Source organism: Dermacentor silvarum, chromosome 1 (assembly GCF_013339745.2).
Source record: "Dermacentor silvarum isolate Dsil-2018 chromosome 1, BIME_Dsil_1.4, whole genome shotgun sequence".
Taxonomy (NCBI): Eukaryota; Metazoa; Arthropoda; class Arachnida; order Ixodida; family Ixodidae; genus Dermacentor; species Dermacentor silvarum.
The window spans coordinates 129,322,486-129,338,092 of record NC_051154.1 but is presented as its reverse complement, the minus strand read 5'-3'; the positions used below and the strand labels follow the sequence as shown (position 1 = coordinate 129,338,092).

The following is a 15,607-nucleotide window of genomic DNA, read 5'->3' as shown; positions in this document are numbered from 1 at the left end:
GTTTTGGCGCAGCTCAGCACAAAAATACGAAATTGTATCAAAATGGCGCAATTGGCGCAGCTGTTGCACCCTTGTAAAACCCATTAGAATACGAGGTTCTTCCTCAAAATTTTGCATGCATAGCCTCCATCTCACATTACCTTCGGGTACCAATGCTTTCCAGATTATTCAGTGCAACTAGTCACAACTTTTCGGTTTTAGAACGTGGTGCAAAGCAGTGCCTATCACCATCGTGGCACTGTGATGGAAGCAGAAAACTGAAACCATGAACAACCATGCCCACTGTGCTGAAGCACTTGCCAAGTCCTATATACCGTTATACCACACCAGTGACCCTGCCGACCATTGTCCCGCTTCCCCCTGCTGAGCTACACGATGGTAGCACCATGGAGGCAGCAAGTGGAAAGTGATTTAGGCTGCCTAAACTAGCACTGCACGACAGTTCAGAGTGACCAAAGGGAACAGATGGGGCTGGCGATGACAAAACAGAAGCACTTATTTTGTGCAGTGAGAAGAGATGAACTTGTTACGCATGCTTATGGTAGTTGCCAATTGGGCGCCTGTGGACCCGAGCGATGTTTCAACGGCCGTCAAACACCCACATGTGCGACAATGGGCCCGATCACCGATGAGCCATCCCCCCGAATATATTAGCGCCAAGCATTCCACGACGACTTGCGGCCCATTGCCACGTCGGCCAGCGGCGAATTTTCGTTGTGGCCACACTGATCAGCCCATCCGGACTAATCAGTGCTCCTTTGTTCGGTGGCCCCGATTTAGTTTGGTGATGAATTGACAAACGTCTATTAAGAATGGCCGCAGGACAATGGGAAAGCCGACAAACTTCTTCGCCAATGAAAACGAGTGTATGGGATGGCACCATCATGGTCACCATCTCTGCGACAAATTGTACACTCGTGAGCAAAAGTATACGGACCAGGGATTGCATGGTAAAGCCGATCTTTTCAACTGCCTGCGAATGGAACTTGAAATTGAGGACTGCAGTCCGAACTTGGCATTGCAAACTTTCCAGTGTACACGTCAATTTCAGTTTATGCATGTTAATTACGAAGAAATTCAGTTTTTTCAGCGACCCTGTGGTCCGTATACTTTTGCTCACGGATGTACATGGCCTGTCGTACCTGATGCCATTCGTAGACAACGCGGTCTCTTCATGTCTTTTCTTGTAGCTTTAAGCAAACCATCGAACTACCTTAGGATTTCCACAGCGGGCGCGAAAATGCCATGTGACTAGTGTGCTGACAGCCTGGCTGCCGAAACATTTGCACAGAGGCAGATGAGGACAATGGGGCGGGGGGCATCGCGAGAACTTGCCGTGGTGATTTCAGAACCTTAGACATGTACTAGACGACGCCGAGTCTGACAGTGAAAAGGTGCCTGCTCTTTACCGTTGGCACCGACTGCGGTCAACCTACGCTGCGCCAACAATGGCTACACACGGAGCAGTGTCCAGTCATGTGATGCACGACGCCTTCGTCTGTTGCAAGATTGGCCTTAGTGAGCATTAACCCACACAGCCCACCTGCTTTAAAGATGAGAAAACACTTTTGTTTTCTGGAGGAAAAGTGGAAAGCAGCATTTTTAAGCAAATATAAAAGATTGCCTTAAAATACAGTGTCGTCTACTACCAAACATAACTTCACCATTATTCAGTGTCAGGGAGAAAAACGCGCTTGATTCTATTTTAGTGATTAAAAAAAAAAAAAAAACCATTGTCCAGGCCTACATATACAAACTCAGCTGTTATCAGTTCATACATACTAATCTGGTTCCTAGGCACCCAAGTTACTGATAGCTTGTAACTGTTTTTTTGGCCAAAATTTGTAAGCATTAAGATTTGTGTTAAATTTTCTTATATTCGGCTTTTGTTTTCTTGATTTGATATTCAATCCAGAATTTACTACAGTCGAATCCACTCATAACAATACCGGTTTTAGCAATATATGGGTTATAACAATGAGAAGCTGCTGCACCGCCAACTTTTGTATCTTTTCTATGGTGAAATAACCCGCTTACTAGAATGCCCCCATGCCACATTATCAGTTATAACAATGAAGTCTGGCTACTGGGTGTCCGTGTCGAAAGAGGATGGAATGAACATTTATCAGAAATAAGAGGAAGTAAAGCCAAGACTTGGCCAATTACACACTGAAAACAATTTTTTTAACACAAGCCTGCAAGCAACAATATGACTTCAGGCAATAAAAATTTGCTCACCAAGGGTATTGTGGACGCCTTCTGCTTCCTCCTTAACTGTTTCATCTAACCGCTCCAAGTTCTGCACCAACTGGGCTACAATCTGACCATCAATCTAGGGCAAAAAGTAACAAAGCATTCACAAGTGTTCGCATTTGTAGTTAGCGAGGATGTGATTAAAACACATACTTTGATTGAACAAGATGCACATTGGGTGATTTATACTGCAATTTTATTGCAATTTAGAAATTAGCTGAGCGATGGAGGAGAATGAAAAAGTGAAAAGGAGAAAAATACGAGAAAGAAAACCTGTGCTTAAACTGTGCCAAGCTGAGGGAGAGTCTGCATAAAAGCATTGATGCTTTCACAGACTTCAATTTACATGTTAATAGCACATAAAGAAAGTTATTTATTGTTTTATTTTTTCATATGAACACAACTAAAATGTGCCATTCAGGTGAACGCACTGCCAGGTCCCGCTCAAAAGCATAATGCTTTGGTGGGCTGACGAAACATTGCATTTGTATATTTTATGTTCTAACAAAGAAAGAAAGAAACCCTGCTCTTCAAATGGAAGCATGGCAGCATCAGTTTTGAGGAAGCACTGACACAAAATTTCAGACTTCAGATGCTTGTGTTGTTTCATTCCACTGTATACATATACAGTAAAACCTTGTTAATTCGGATTTCACAGGACTGAAAAAAATACCCGAATTAACCGAATGTTGAATTATCGAGGGTATCATGAAAACAATAAACAAGTGCTTGACTATAACTACTTGAAAGATATTATTCTAGTCACTTCTGGCACTACTCGCTTCATATTCGATTCAGTTTCAAAAACTGGTATTCGCACACCCGCATTCGCACACCCCTAGCTGCACACCCCTAGCTGCACACCCCTAGCTGCACACCCCTAGCAGCTGAACTTCTCGTTTCTAACTCTTGCTCTCCTGTGTGAGCCATCAGAAATACTAATTGAGCCCGAGTTTTAATCTGAACACAAGCCTTCATAATGAAGCATAAGTGAAATGAATTAATTAAATTATGGGGCTTCATGCGCCAGAACCATGATCTGATTATGAGGCACGCCGTAGTGGGGGCATTCCGGAATAATTTGGACTACGTAGGGTTTTTTTATTGCGATAGCAATTATATGGACACTCAAAAGCAGATTTCTGCCGTCGGCGTCGCCGTGGCCGTCGCCGTGAGGTTCCGTATGACGTCATTTGGAGATGAAATCGTCGCCGCGCGCCGAACGCTGTATGTGCGAGTGAAAGGGCGCGAGGGGCGCGTCTTTCACGGGGAGTGAACGCACGGCGGAGAACAAACGCGCGTTCTGCGCCGTGCTCGCTTAAGGGCTGCAGAAGTAGGCGTCTCTTTTCTCCTTTACAATCACCATATATGTAGAGCAAACGCGCCTTCTTCGGACGCGCGAGAGGCCGTGGGGGAGGGGGAGGGAAGGGAGGCGACGTTTAGCTGCGGCACCAAGTGCCTATTTATATCAGAGGCTCCAGCAACAGTCACCAACGCCGCAGGCATTTTGAGCTAACGCGGGCAAAACGCCGATGGCGTCGACAACAGTTCTGCGTGTTGTTGCTACCAAAGCCGCTCACCTTACTTCGTATGACATTGCTGTGTTGCTATCGCATTCATTGCTTCGCCCTTAGGGCGAAACTGTGACTTTTTAAACATGCACCTAAATCTAAGTTCACGGGTGTATTCGAATTGCGTCTTCAGCGAAATGTGGCCGCCGTGGCCGGGATTTGATCCCGCGACCTCGTGCTTAGCAGCCCAACACCATAGACACTAAGCAAGGAGCATAAGTGCATGGTAAAAAGGTGTCTGTCAAAGCAACGAGACAGCATTATATAGTGACCATTGCATTTCAGTCATTTCCCCCCCCCCCCCCCCCCCAATTCCTCGTGATGTTCTAGCAACAACTGCGGCTTGAGTACATTCACAAGAGTGAATGCAAGGATTGGATGCAGGAAAAATATAGCTGCATTCACTCGCTTCATTTTGAAATAGTCTTAAAAGCAGAGCCGAGTGCTCCAGGCTAATAAGGCATACAGGGAATGGAAAGGAAACACAGCAATGCAGGAATTAATCAAACTGAGGGGCTTAACATACTGAAACTGTACAATGAGCAACACGAGAAAAAGGTGAGAGCAGGAGCTAACGTTTCGACAAGTGGACTTGTCTTTTTCAAGGCGACAAAGACAAGTTCACTTGTCGAAACATTGACTCCTGCTCTCACCTTGTTCTCGTGTTGCTCATCGTCTTGAATTTCCATAGCCCGCATTCCCTGTGTTTTCCCTGAAACTGCACAGTAGCTTATGAGGGTTGTTGTAGTAGAAAGCTCCAAATTAATTTTGACCACCTGAATTTCTTTAACCTGCACCTAAAATCTAAGTAAATGAGCATTTTTCTGTTTTGCCTCCATGAAAAAGTGGCCACCGCAGTCGGGAATCGAACCTGAGACCTAGTGCTCAGCAGCAGAATGCCATAGCCAATGAGCCACCACATCGAGTGCAGCAATGCAAGAGGGACTGTTGGAAAATTTGCCAACGGGCATGACTACCTAATCCCAAAGTTATATGAGCCTCACCTGACGACATACTACACGAGGACAACCACAATTTGGACAGCAGCAACATGGTGCAGCTTGTGCATGGCTAGTAAACAAATGTTGCAACTGGCAAATGAACTGGCATGGTCCTCTCTATCATTAGTTTGTGAGCACAATGGAACCAGACATTAGAATTTAGGATGTGTGCCTATTACCTGCGATTACTGTTGTATGGTACCCGGCTAGCTATGTATTCTGGCACTCAATTTGAAGTAAGGTTACAAGTACTCATGATTAATGAAGCTATCATTAATTGTTCATCACACTGGAGCTTTTGCAGTTGCATTCCATAATTATTGGTCAGCGACTAAGTTAAGTTGACTAAGTTTGCGTCAAAACTACTTTAAGGGGAGATACACCTGGGCAAATAATTTTCATTAGTAGCGAAGAAGTCTCAATAAAATTTGTAAGGTTCAAAGAGTTTTGTTTGCTGCTAACAAATCTACTCCTATATTAGCTTAAGTTTATTTGCCTAATTAAATAAATATAATTAACTTTGGAAAAGCATGCTCACTCGCACAAGCTAGTGGTATCTTATTGGTTGCGGGAGAGCGTTTCAATGCTAGGTACAGCTAGGAGGGCAAAAAAATGCAGTTCAGCAGAGAAAATTTGCATGCTGCAACCCTAATAAGAAAAAATATTTCATATATAAACCAATTTTTTCGAGCACGAAATTTACAACAAGAGAATGAAGAAAGCAGGGCCGCTATTTTGTAGCGATGCCTTTAAAGTAATAATGCCTTTTCGCGCTTATCCCGCTTTGTCAGTGGTCAGAGCGACGGTCCGCTCACGATATCAACGTTGATAACGCGAGCGGATAAGCGTGATAAGCGTGAAAAGGCATTATGACATTAAAGGCATTAAAGGCATCGTTACAAAATACCAGCCCAGGACCGAGGCAATTGAAGTGACGAACACAGTCTTGTGCCTACATGGAAAATTTGGTTGAGATTGTTGAACATTTAGAAGACTTTTTAGTGCCCACAAAGTGTGTGAAATTGACCCAAAACATACAACAGAATAAAAATGTATACATACCTGGTTGAAATCTTTGCATGCAATATGGACTGGTAGTTACACATGGAGGTCAGAAAAGGTAATTTTTTTTACGCCATTTCCAGATTAGGCATAACGTTTATGCTTTTCTGGCTTTGACAATATGGCCTCACCTACTATTTGCAATAATTTCGAACTGTTAATGATATGAATATTGGTGACAGGTCACATGGAAACAAAATTGCGCTTGTCAAAGTGTTCCTAGCCACTACTTTGCAATCAGATCTATTTGTTATCGACTTTTCATTTGGATCTTTACATAATTTTTTTACAAATGTAGAATGTCCAAGCTTAATATGCAAGAGAAAACTCAAAAGTGACTATGTCTTGACAAAAATGTGACTATCTGGCCCAAAATCTCCCTTAAACAGAAAAACGTTGTTCTTGGAAGGTGTATACAAGATGCTTCTCAAAGATTCATTTTTGTTAATAATAAAGCTAACTTGATAAAATTTATGCAGAATTAGTGTTTACTCTCCAATTTTTCAATATATTTTTAGTTTCTCGATATCTGCTTATTTTTCTGTAGACCCTGGAAGTGAGAAAAGTATGGTCTCTTGTGCAATGTTCGGGCTTCATACCAGGCTGAAGAGTGTTATAAAATATAGCCTATACTGCTGCTTATAAACAACTCATTGCAAGCAAGCTAAAAATTACTTTCTTTTTGCTTTATTATTTAAAGAAAAAAATATTTAATCTCGCCTATCATTACAGAGAACACTGATGAGTGGTTTCCTAAACTGCAAATGACCAAATTTACAAGACCTAGACACCTGCATTCTGTACATCTTTGTACTTGTGCATGCGAAATTTGGCTAAGATTTAATCACATATAACTTTTATGCACAAGCAGTGAAGGCAGCTTAACATTGAAAAAAGGAAAAAATAACAAAACGAAGCAGAAAGTTTCAAAATATGCATGTTACTATTACAGATGATTAATTTACATGAAATCTAGCCAGAATACAGATGTTTTTTGTTTTTTCTCAAAAGTGCAAACTTTAACATTCGTCTGCTTCGTCGGTGATACCCTCAGAACCCTTGCGAGATTTCTCCTCCAGGGAGGCTTTCTTTGCTGCACTGTAATGATGGGATTTAGCTTCAGCTGTCTGTTTTCCAGACATTCTTTTGAATTTGCTCTAAGCAATTAACTACCAAGTTGAAAGGACGTCCAGTTCCTGTAGAACCTTCTCAAAGCCTTTGTTGAACCTCACTATGGCTACAGAAGCAGCTAAAGCCCCTCAATACTTCTCTCATTCGCCGCCTAGGTTAAGTAGCACTAGCCTGCTCACCTCCTCTACTTTTCCACCTCTTCTTCAACTAACAGAAGCGGTAGTGACACCCTGATATTTTGGCCGGCCTTTACGCAGTGCCTATCGCGGTGTCGCTTTCTCCACGACAGTACAGATTTTGCTTTGATTAAATTTTGTCATGCTCTGATGCCACTCGAGAAACACGAATGAGTAAGGATACTGGATGTTTGTGTGGGTTCTCGGCAAGTGCAGAAACAACATGGAAGACCATGATGGAAAGAAGCAATGCAGAAACTTCCCCCAGAAGCGGTGCAACCAGAAATAAGCAGCAGTGGCTCCTCAAAGGGTGGCGTTACTTATAGAAATGGCAGTAGACACAATAAAGGGGCTTTAGAAGTGGCCATCTCCACAACAGTGTGTAAAGCAAATCCATTTTTGGGGCACAGCAACCAAATCTTGTTGAAAGATCCAGCCACATGTGGGTTTTGCCCTGAATATATTGAGACAATAGCTTTTCGTCTGCCAGCCTCTCATATGTAGGAAGCATGGCCTTTGCCTGAGCACTGGTAAAAATTGGTGAATGAGCTGGTGCCAACTCAAACAGGGCTAGTGCTCGCTTGTTCACCAAGAAAGCTCACCATCTGAGAAAAACTTGTTGCGACCGTTATCAGTCAAGAAATCTACAGCTACCATGCCTCAATTAGAATAATTTTTTGCAGTCTTGTGGCTGGGAAATGCCCTGACTTTTCCCATGTATGCAAAGCTTGCTCAATGTGCTATTCCTTTAGAGCCAAGCTGAACACCACACTTTGCTTCAATTACATTGATGGTTTCAAAAGATCATCATGTCACAGTGGGAAAAAAAAAATTTCTGCACTTACCAATGCATCAATTAGCATATCTGCTCCCTCTTGGCTTTCATGCAGCGAGTCCACATCAGTCAATTCTTGTAGAAGGTCCACAACTGCTATGGAAATGTCTGCAAAAGCAATTTCACCCAGCTCAATTGAACCCACTGCTGCAGTGGAGCACTACTTATATACTTTCATCTGACGACATGAAAATGCTGTTTACAGCTAGAAGTTGTATAGCCCAAGAATGAATAATCATTGTTGTGGTGCCATCCCACGCAACCTGCAAGATGGCACAAGACATGGGACCTTCCAGGTCCCACGTCTGCACATACAGGTTCCATGTATACAGGACCATACAGGTCCCATACAGGTTCCAGGTCCCATGTCAGCACAAGACATGGGACCTTCCAGGTTCTATGTCTTCTGCTGTCTGGAAAGGAGCCAAAGATCATCAACCTCAACTCTGCATATTGCAGCGTACCCTGCAAGCATGGCCAAGGTCAAACGATGAGCGAAGTTCAATGGCAGTTTCCTACAGTTGTGTGCATTCTGACCACATCAGTGACAATCCGGAGCAAGCTCTATGGCCACATTTTAGTTTCTTTTCATCTCAACCTGTTAAAGGGTCCCTGAAGCAATTTGTCATACCTTAAATCATTTAGACATAAGTATATCCCACAGAATGCTTTCTCATAAAAGATTTATTATAGTGTGCTAAACTTAAAGAGCTACAGGTGACGCCCAACCTTCTTGAGCACAACACTGTTCAGTGAACTGTTCATCAGTGTGTCACCTTCTTATCTCATCCTTGTCAGTTTGCGCTGTTATAATTCAATGAGAAAGTGTTATTTACTTCCAGTTCGGTTTGAACGTAGTGTTTCCAGCCTCATTTGAATACGTATCAGCGTTTTGCATTGAAATAGATACTGCATGAGCACTTTTGCCTTCTCTCTTTCAATTTTGCTTCTTTACAGTAGAAGACACTGCCTCGCATGTATTGGTGCAGAAAATTTAAAGGTCCCAAATGGCCAGCACCAAACCAAAAGTTTTGCTTTGGTCCCTTTTCTTAATATGTGCACACAAAAATGCTTCTGGCCAGTACTCGTTGCTTATGGCACAAGGTTTCTGGAATAAGGTAGAAAACTGGGTTAGTTGTAATAGGTTAATGACAGAGAGTGCAACATGAAACAGGATAAAGAAACAGCATGCAATAGACTTTGTCTTGTGTGGTCTATATTCGTCCTATACCGGTTTGGGTTTTCAGCCATGAACCCTATTCCACCTTAGATGGGACACATGCATGCCGACTTTCTACACGCCTGTATTTTAAAAATTTTTTTTCCTATGGAAAAAATCTTTCCTGATAGTCAATGGACTGTGGCCACTCTTGTCATCTAAACTTGTGGATCCACGATTGAACCACCAAGCATTTGGCATCTGCAGCTATGGCAAATAGTCACCATCCACTAATGCTATACCAATAAGTGGTGCAGCGTGAAACATGACGGAAGGATGAGGACAAGTGTTTACTGCCAACTAAAATTTACTGATTGAAACAGTGGTTTATATAATGACCAAGAACCACAGAAAAATTGTGAGATCAGCAGAAAAAGCTAAGTCACAAGAACAAACTAATTCATGTAAAGAGTGAACAGGATATCACAATCGCCCCCAGCACGTGCTGGCACTCTCAATAAACGCAAAATCCTTTTGCAATAGGGCAAGTGATGGTTTGCTTCTGCAAGAGTTGTTTTCACGTGCTATGCTGGCTGCTTTGATGATGATGATGATGATGATGATGATATGTGGTGTTTAATGGCGCAAGGGGTGGCTGCTTTAACAATGACGCGAGTGTGATGATCTCCGTGCCTGAAGATGACCACTGTGTGCTTGAACACAGGTGTGCAGCCACATGCGTGGCAATGCAGGGCTAAAAAACCTTCTTCACCCAATGGGTACAGGGCTAGTTTGCTTGAATTTACTTAGCTAATTCATTATTACTTGCACACCTTTCAGCACACTACCAGCTGCTTGAGGCTCAGAATGTTACAAAATTAGCAGAACTGACAGCGCTCAATCTACATGGCAAAAGCACATGTAACAATCACTAATAAGCGTGTATACACGCCAATTATACCAGTATTCTCATGGGCCAAAAGGCCCAAGATGCTCTGGACAGCATTCAATTCAACCAAGATTGGATAGAGCTCTGGCTGGGTGGCGACAATGTGCATCTCCTGCAGGATGTCATTAAGTTCCACCTCAGAATCCATGAACCTGCAAAGAAAGCACAAAGGTGTTGTGCCAACAGCGTCCAAGCAGATCCGTAGGAAGGAAACTGAGAATCAAAATATACAAGAAGAAAATGATATCTTCACTAAAAAATAATGCAAATCCCACGCACTGCAGGGATCCGTCTAGGAGAAGCTGAGGTAAACTGCCAAGCAGAAACATCTCGACAAAATTTGTGCAGTGTACGTCAGCAATGAAAGTGCCTCGTAAATCATCAGCCAAGGTGGCAGAGAAATGCAACACACAGCCACCACTAACCACAGCATCCAAACCTTCGGATCCCACAAAGCTCTCATGCAAGAACTGGTGCACCTCAAAGAGCCCAAAGAGCACCTCAAAGAGTGGGGCTCCTGATTTATTTTACCACCTGGGGTTCTTTACCATGCACCCAGTACACAGTACACGGGCACTAGATGCCCTTTTGCATTTGAATGCATTTGAATGCCTTTTGCATTGAATTGCGGCTACCGGGGCCGGGATTTGATCATGTGCAACCAATGCCATAGCCACTAAGCCACCCCGGTGGGTCTGCATGGTACCTCTATGCAAGCGTCGCTGTATATGAGGCATATTTTCAAGGCACAGTACTTTGTAGCCACGCTAAGTTGGGATGTTGGGGTGATTTAACCCTTTAAAGGGCAACTTCGGCAATTTTTCGATGTAAACGGATGTCAGTGAAATTCGCTGGGTACGTTCCTCTGCACACTTCCGCCATGTCCTCAAAAAAGCAGGTTTGAGAGTTGCACAGATTTTTTACATATGAATTTATAATTGCCTCGAACACCCTACCTTATCTCCTCCTCAATTACAGGCCACATTGTGTATGACGTGAGAAGCTGCTGTCACGAGAAGTTGTGTTCCCTGTGGATGGGCAATTAATAGATGGGAGGCAAGTGGTGTTGCATCGATGGCTGCACAAACTTGAGCCCTTGCCATTTGAGCTGATGCCGATCGTGCTGAGCCATAGTTAAGCCTATCATACATTAGCAGAGTTCGTCCATATACTGCTGGCGCCCCTCAGCAACTGACCTGAAGCTAATTAAGCAACTAGGATGAAGAAAACTGCTTCTGTAGTTCAGTTTCGACCATACGTATTTGAAATAAACCACTCTTCATTTCGTACAGTGCACATGCAAAAAGCTAGAAGTGACGACACGACGCGCTATCAACATCTGTTGTTGCTGTTCGCGAAGGTGGTCAGTCGCACTCGCCGGCGCTTCCCTAAATTAAATGTGACTGCGTACATGGATGTATTTTTACGTACTGTTATGCTGACTCATTATTTAGCTTCCGAGGTGCACTGTTTGCCTTGTATCCCAAATGGGCAGCAAGCGGAGGCCCTTTTGATACAGCAGCATAAACAACCGCCTCGTTCAGCTGTGAACCGTGTCAATACTGGCATTGGCGTTTCCGTGTGAAAACTATGCGTTCTCTAAATGAATTAGCATATACGCAAGGTCCTAATCTGTGTCTACTTTATGGAGCACATTAATTGTGTGCCTGAAGAGAATACGAGGAATGATAAGTAGGCAACATAACAATGCTCCCGACTACAGTCTCTCGCTCGCTATTTTCGAAGGTGTGTGGTCGCTCATATCAGTGCAATGGTTCTATATATATATATATATATATATATATATATATATATATATATATATATATATATATATATATGATAATATATACGCCTATATAACGTAGCAGTAAATGCGTATGCAGAAAAATGTTTGCTTGGAAATTTCATAACTCTGACCAACCTTGTTTTATTTGAATGAAATAATTGTTAGTACCACAAAATTTATATCTTTCTTGCTCAAAGTATCATATTTTCATCCCGAAACAATTTATTGGGGTTGCTTTAGCTGCTTAACATGAAAGTCTTTAAACGCTGCGCTGTCAGTGGTTTTTCTTGTCATTTTTACTATAGCGGCATCAAAATTTGTGCGAAAGACGACGCACACATTTGTGTACGTAGCACAGTACGGTGGCTACGAGCAAATGTCATGGCACCGACGCAACTAAAAACAAAAAATCAACAAAAGAAAAGGTCAGCTGCACGCAGACGTTTGCTGGCTTGTGTTTGTAGAGATGGCGCGAGCGCCAGCATTTGACTCTGCTCCACTAATTGGAAAGCGCAGACTTCACCGCCTGCCCTCGCTGAAGGGCTCTGGCGGAAAGATAAATAATGTCGCTGCCTTTAGTTTTATTCAGGCAGTTTAGTGGCAGCAGTATCAGCTTGAGAAGTGGAGTTCAGCTAACATTCATAGTTTCTCGCGGTGATGCTGTGATAGCAGTATCTTGTATCTTAAGATAAATGCTACTACTTTCATGTATCAAAATACAGATACAGATACAAGATACCCAAAGAGTATCGAAGATATTATCTAAGGTACATGTATCTTCGACACTGTTTGTTTTGTGCTTATTGTAAATAACATCAGGTGGGGCAAGGAGCTGTTAAGAGTGAAATTGGGAGCATAACTTACATGTGTGGAGTGACGCCCATCTTCGTTAGTGTAAAATTTTTTTTTCTTAGTAAACTTAACCTTTCTGACAGAAGCTTTTGTATGGTCTGGCTTTATATGATCATCAGAATCATTTGCCTGTGATATCGGGAGCATACATTAACTTGCGTGTAGTGAAGTCCCCTTTTGTACCAGCCCAAAACTTTTTTTTCAAGTAAAATTTATTTTCCTGCCAAGTTTTTCATGTAGTCTTGCTTTATATAATTATCAGACTCATTTACATGCAAAAACATTCAAGGGGCACTTGGTTATCCCTACGTGGATGAATGCGGTGAGGGGTTCGAGTGCCTTAATTAACTGTGCTTTAAAAACTTCGTCTTAACACCAAAGGTTGTGGGTTCAACTCCCACCCAATGGTTGTAGGTTCGAGTGCCGTAATGAACTCCATCTTAATAAAACCTGTGCCTTAATTAGCTTCACCTTAATTAACACCAAGGGTCGTGGGTTCAAGTGCCTTAATAAACTTTATATTTATTGAACCTACCTTAATTACTTGCACCTTAATTCACTGTTTGATTTATTTTGCCTTAATTGTTGTTATTAACTGCCTTGATTGGCTCACTTGACTTTTTTGATGATCGTGGTCACGCCAAAGCCGACTACGCTGGATTTTCCCCGCCTCGTGAGCCACATAATGCTTTCCCATTAAAAAAAATTTTGCCTTTTTCTTTACAAGTACTTTTTAAAATTTTTTTTACAATCGTTTAATGGTTAAAAGAGTACCGACACTTCAAAAGTTGTAGAAACTCTACCACATGCTTCTCGCACAGGAACGACCACACTTATCAAGAATGAAGGACCACTATAACATATTTTTAATTTGACAATAAAGTTGTCTTGAAATGCCAGATCTAGTGCAATTGACATTACAGTGCCATAACATCATGACGCGGAGCATAATTTGCTGACGTCATGTGGGAATAAGTCTAGGTATGATGGCATTGCTCATTAAAAAAAAAAAAAGATTGTCGTGCACATTTATTCTGGCTGCGCTTGGTTGTGATTGCTACAACCACAGGAATGGAGCGAGCCAATATGTCATAACATCATAATGGTTCCACCTCTTGTGTACCAAAAACGAAACTGGTTTGTAGGATCAAGCATTACAGTAAATTATTCAGGGCTTTCTCGCACGTACCACTACTATAGTTAGGTTTGTTGGCTTCTTATATGATTAATAAAAATTGGGCCCCTCGGTTCCCTTTCTTCTCGTTCACTATGGTTAGGAGAGCACGAACAAATACTTAAAAAAAGAAAGAAAGCCGACAAGTTGGCAATGTCATGTCAATACTCCTTTAAAACACATGAAGTGACCATGACCAGGTGACTTTCGCACAACAAGCCTAAATAAGTGGTATGGCTTGTATAAAAATGACTCAAAACAACTTGAATGCTTATACGAACACTATTTTAAAAATACGATCAGTTTAAATAAAATTTGTGGGTTATGTTTCCACAGCTGTTTAGAGAGATGGCCTTAACTCAATAAACATAAATCAAATAAAAAGGGAAAACTTGCACGCCCTCATTGATTAGACTGCCGTTTTGTGCTAAACAATGATGTTGGTCTTCAACTCGTTCTTTTCCTTTGTAGTGAGATTTACACAATGCAAGTGAATGTTACAGCCCAGGCCACCAAGCAAAATGTCACCATCATGGGAACAGACTTGTGAAGGCAAAAAATATGCACACTTATGATCTTTCTGAAAAAAGAAAGTATGAATGCAAAAAATCCCAAATAAAAAAAGCTCTTCTTTTTAGAAGAGTATTCTTCTGGGTGCTGTACAACTATTCAGAAGGTTCAAACTACCACATCGCTTTTGACTTGCCAGTTAAAAATGCATTTGCCAGTTACAGCAGGCAATGGAATCTCAACAGTTCCGTGAGCGATAAATTGATGGACCTTGGACAACTTGTACAAGTTGGTCCTGTGTCAATGAAGCGTCGACATGCACAATAACAGCTGCACAACTAGCATGTTCATCACTACATGTCACATCAGCTGCAAAACAGCATGTGGTGCCTTATTGCGAGCAAGGTGCACTCATTTTAGTTCTATTATCATCAGCCTAATTCACCCTCATCCACTGTTCAGTTCTTGTTGGTGTTCAAAAATGTTGTGCAGCAGTGCAAAACCCCCAGGTCAGTTGTACCTGCCTGTAGAAACGCATCAACAGTCCATTAGCTCTAGAACACACACCTCTTGGCTGACAGCCACACAAAATATAGTACGGTCATGAGAGACGAAATGCAGAGATTTCCATGCTTGCAGTTAAAACATTTTTTTTAAAGATAGCAAAATGACCTCTTAGTGCAGGCTGGGTGCAAATTATCTGATGTTTGCACAATGCAGCATGATGTGACTGTTAAGCCTTTTGGCAAAGTTTGGCAAAGCAATGCCATCACGGAATATACCTGGCCTCCGTCTCCAGACATGCAACTTAGGCCGTTCACAAGAGCGATCACCAGGAAAACGCCATACTGGCCTTATTTCAGCCTGGATACATTCTTTCAGACTGCTGGTGTGACGGAGCCTGCTGAGCGGCTCCGTGGCACGGATGTACTCATCACCGTTATGCCATGCGCCGCACATACGAACAGTCCCCGAGTAGTGAGCCCTCCACGCCCTCGCCTCAAAGTCTCTCACCAGTGTACTCAATGTGCATGAGTGCTTTTGCCCAACAGATTTACCTTCGGCATTCTTGGTTACCGGATGTGGGGACCAACCTGGTTCCGTATCACCCTGAGTGAGGTGTGGCGAACCTAGCTCACTATAGT

General features: G+C 42.4%; 3 protein-coding genes across 3 annotated transcripts in view; 1 reads left to right on the top strand and 2 right to left on the bottom strand.

The window, feature by feature from the left end:
* The window catches only part of LOC119436024 (cytochrome c oxidase subunit 4 isoform 1, mitochondrial), a 480,308-nt gene that overhangs the window by 295,297 nt on the left and 169,404 nt on the right, over nucleotides 1-15,607 (bottom strand). The window lies entirely within an intron of this gene.
* The window catches only part of LOC119436019 (beta-catenin-like protein 1), a 104,974-nt gene that overhangs the window by 72,773 nt on the left and 16,594 nt on the right, over nucleotides 1-15,607 (bottom strand). The window contains 3 exon segments of the mRNA XM_037702748.2: nucleotides 2,239-2,332; nucleotides 8,040-8,137; nucleotides 10,150-10,289. Coding sequence (XP_037558676.1) covers nucleotides 2,239-2,332; nucleotides 8,040-8,137; nucleotides 10,150-10,289 — 332 coding nt within the window.
* Nucleotides 6,488-15,607, top strand: part of LOC119436018 (zinc finger CCCH domain-containing protein 18-like) — a 188,029-nt gene continuing 178,909 nt past the window's right edge. Inside the window, exon 1 of the mRNA XM_049655203.1 lies at nucleotides 6,488-6,499. The gene's annotated coding sequence lies outside the window, so the exon portion shown is untranslated. The remainder of the gene's footprint in view (nucleotides 6,500-15,607) is intronic.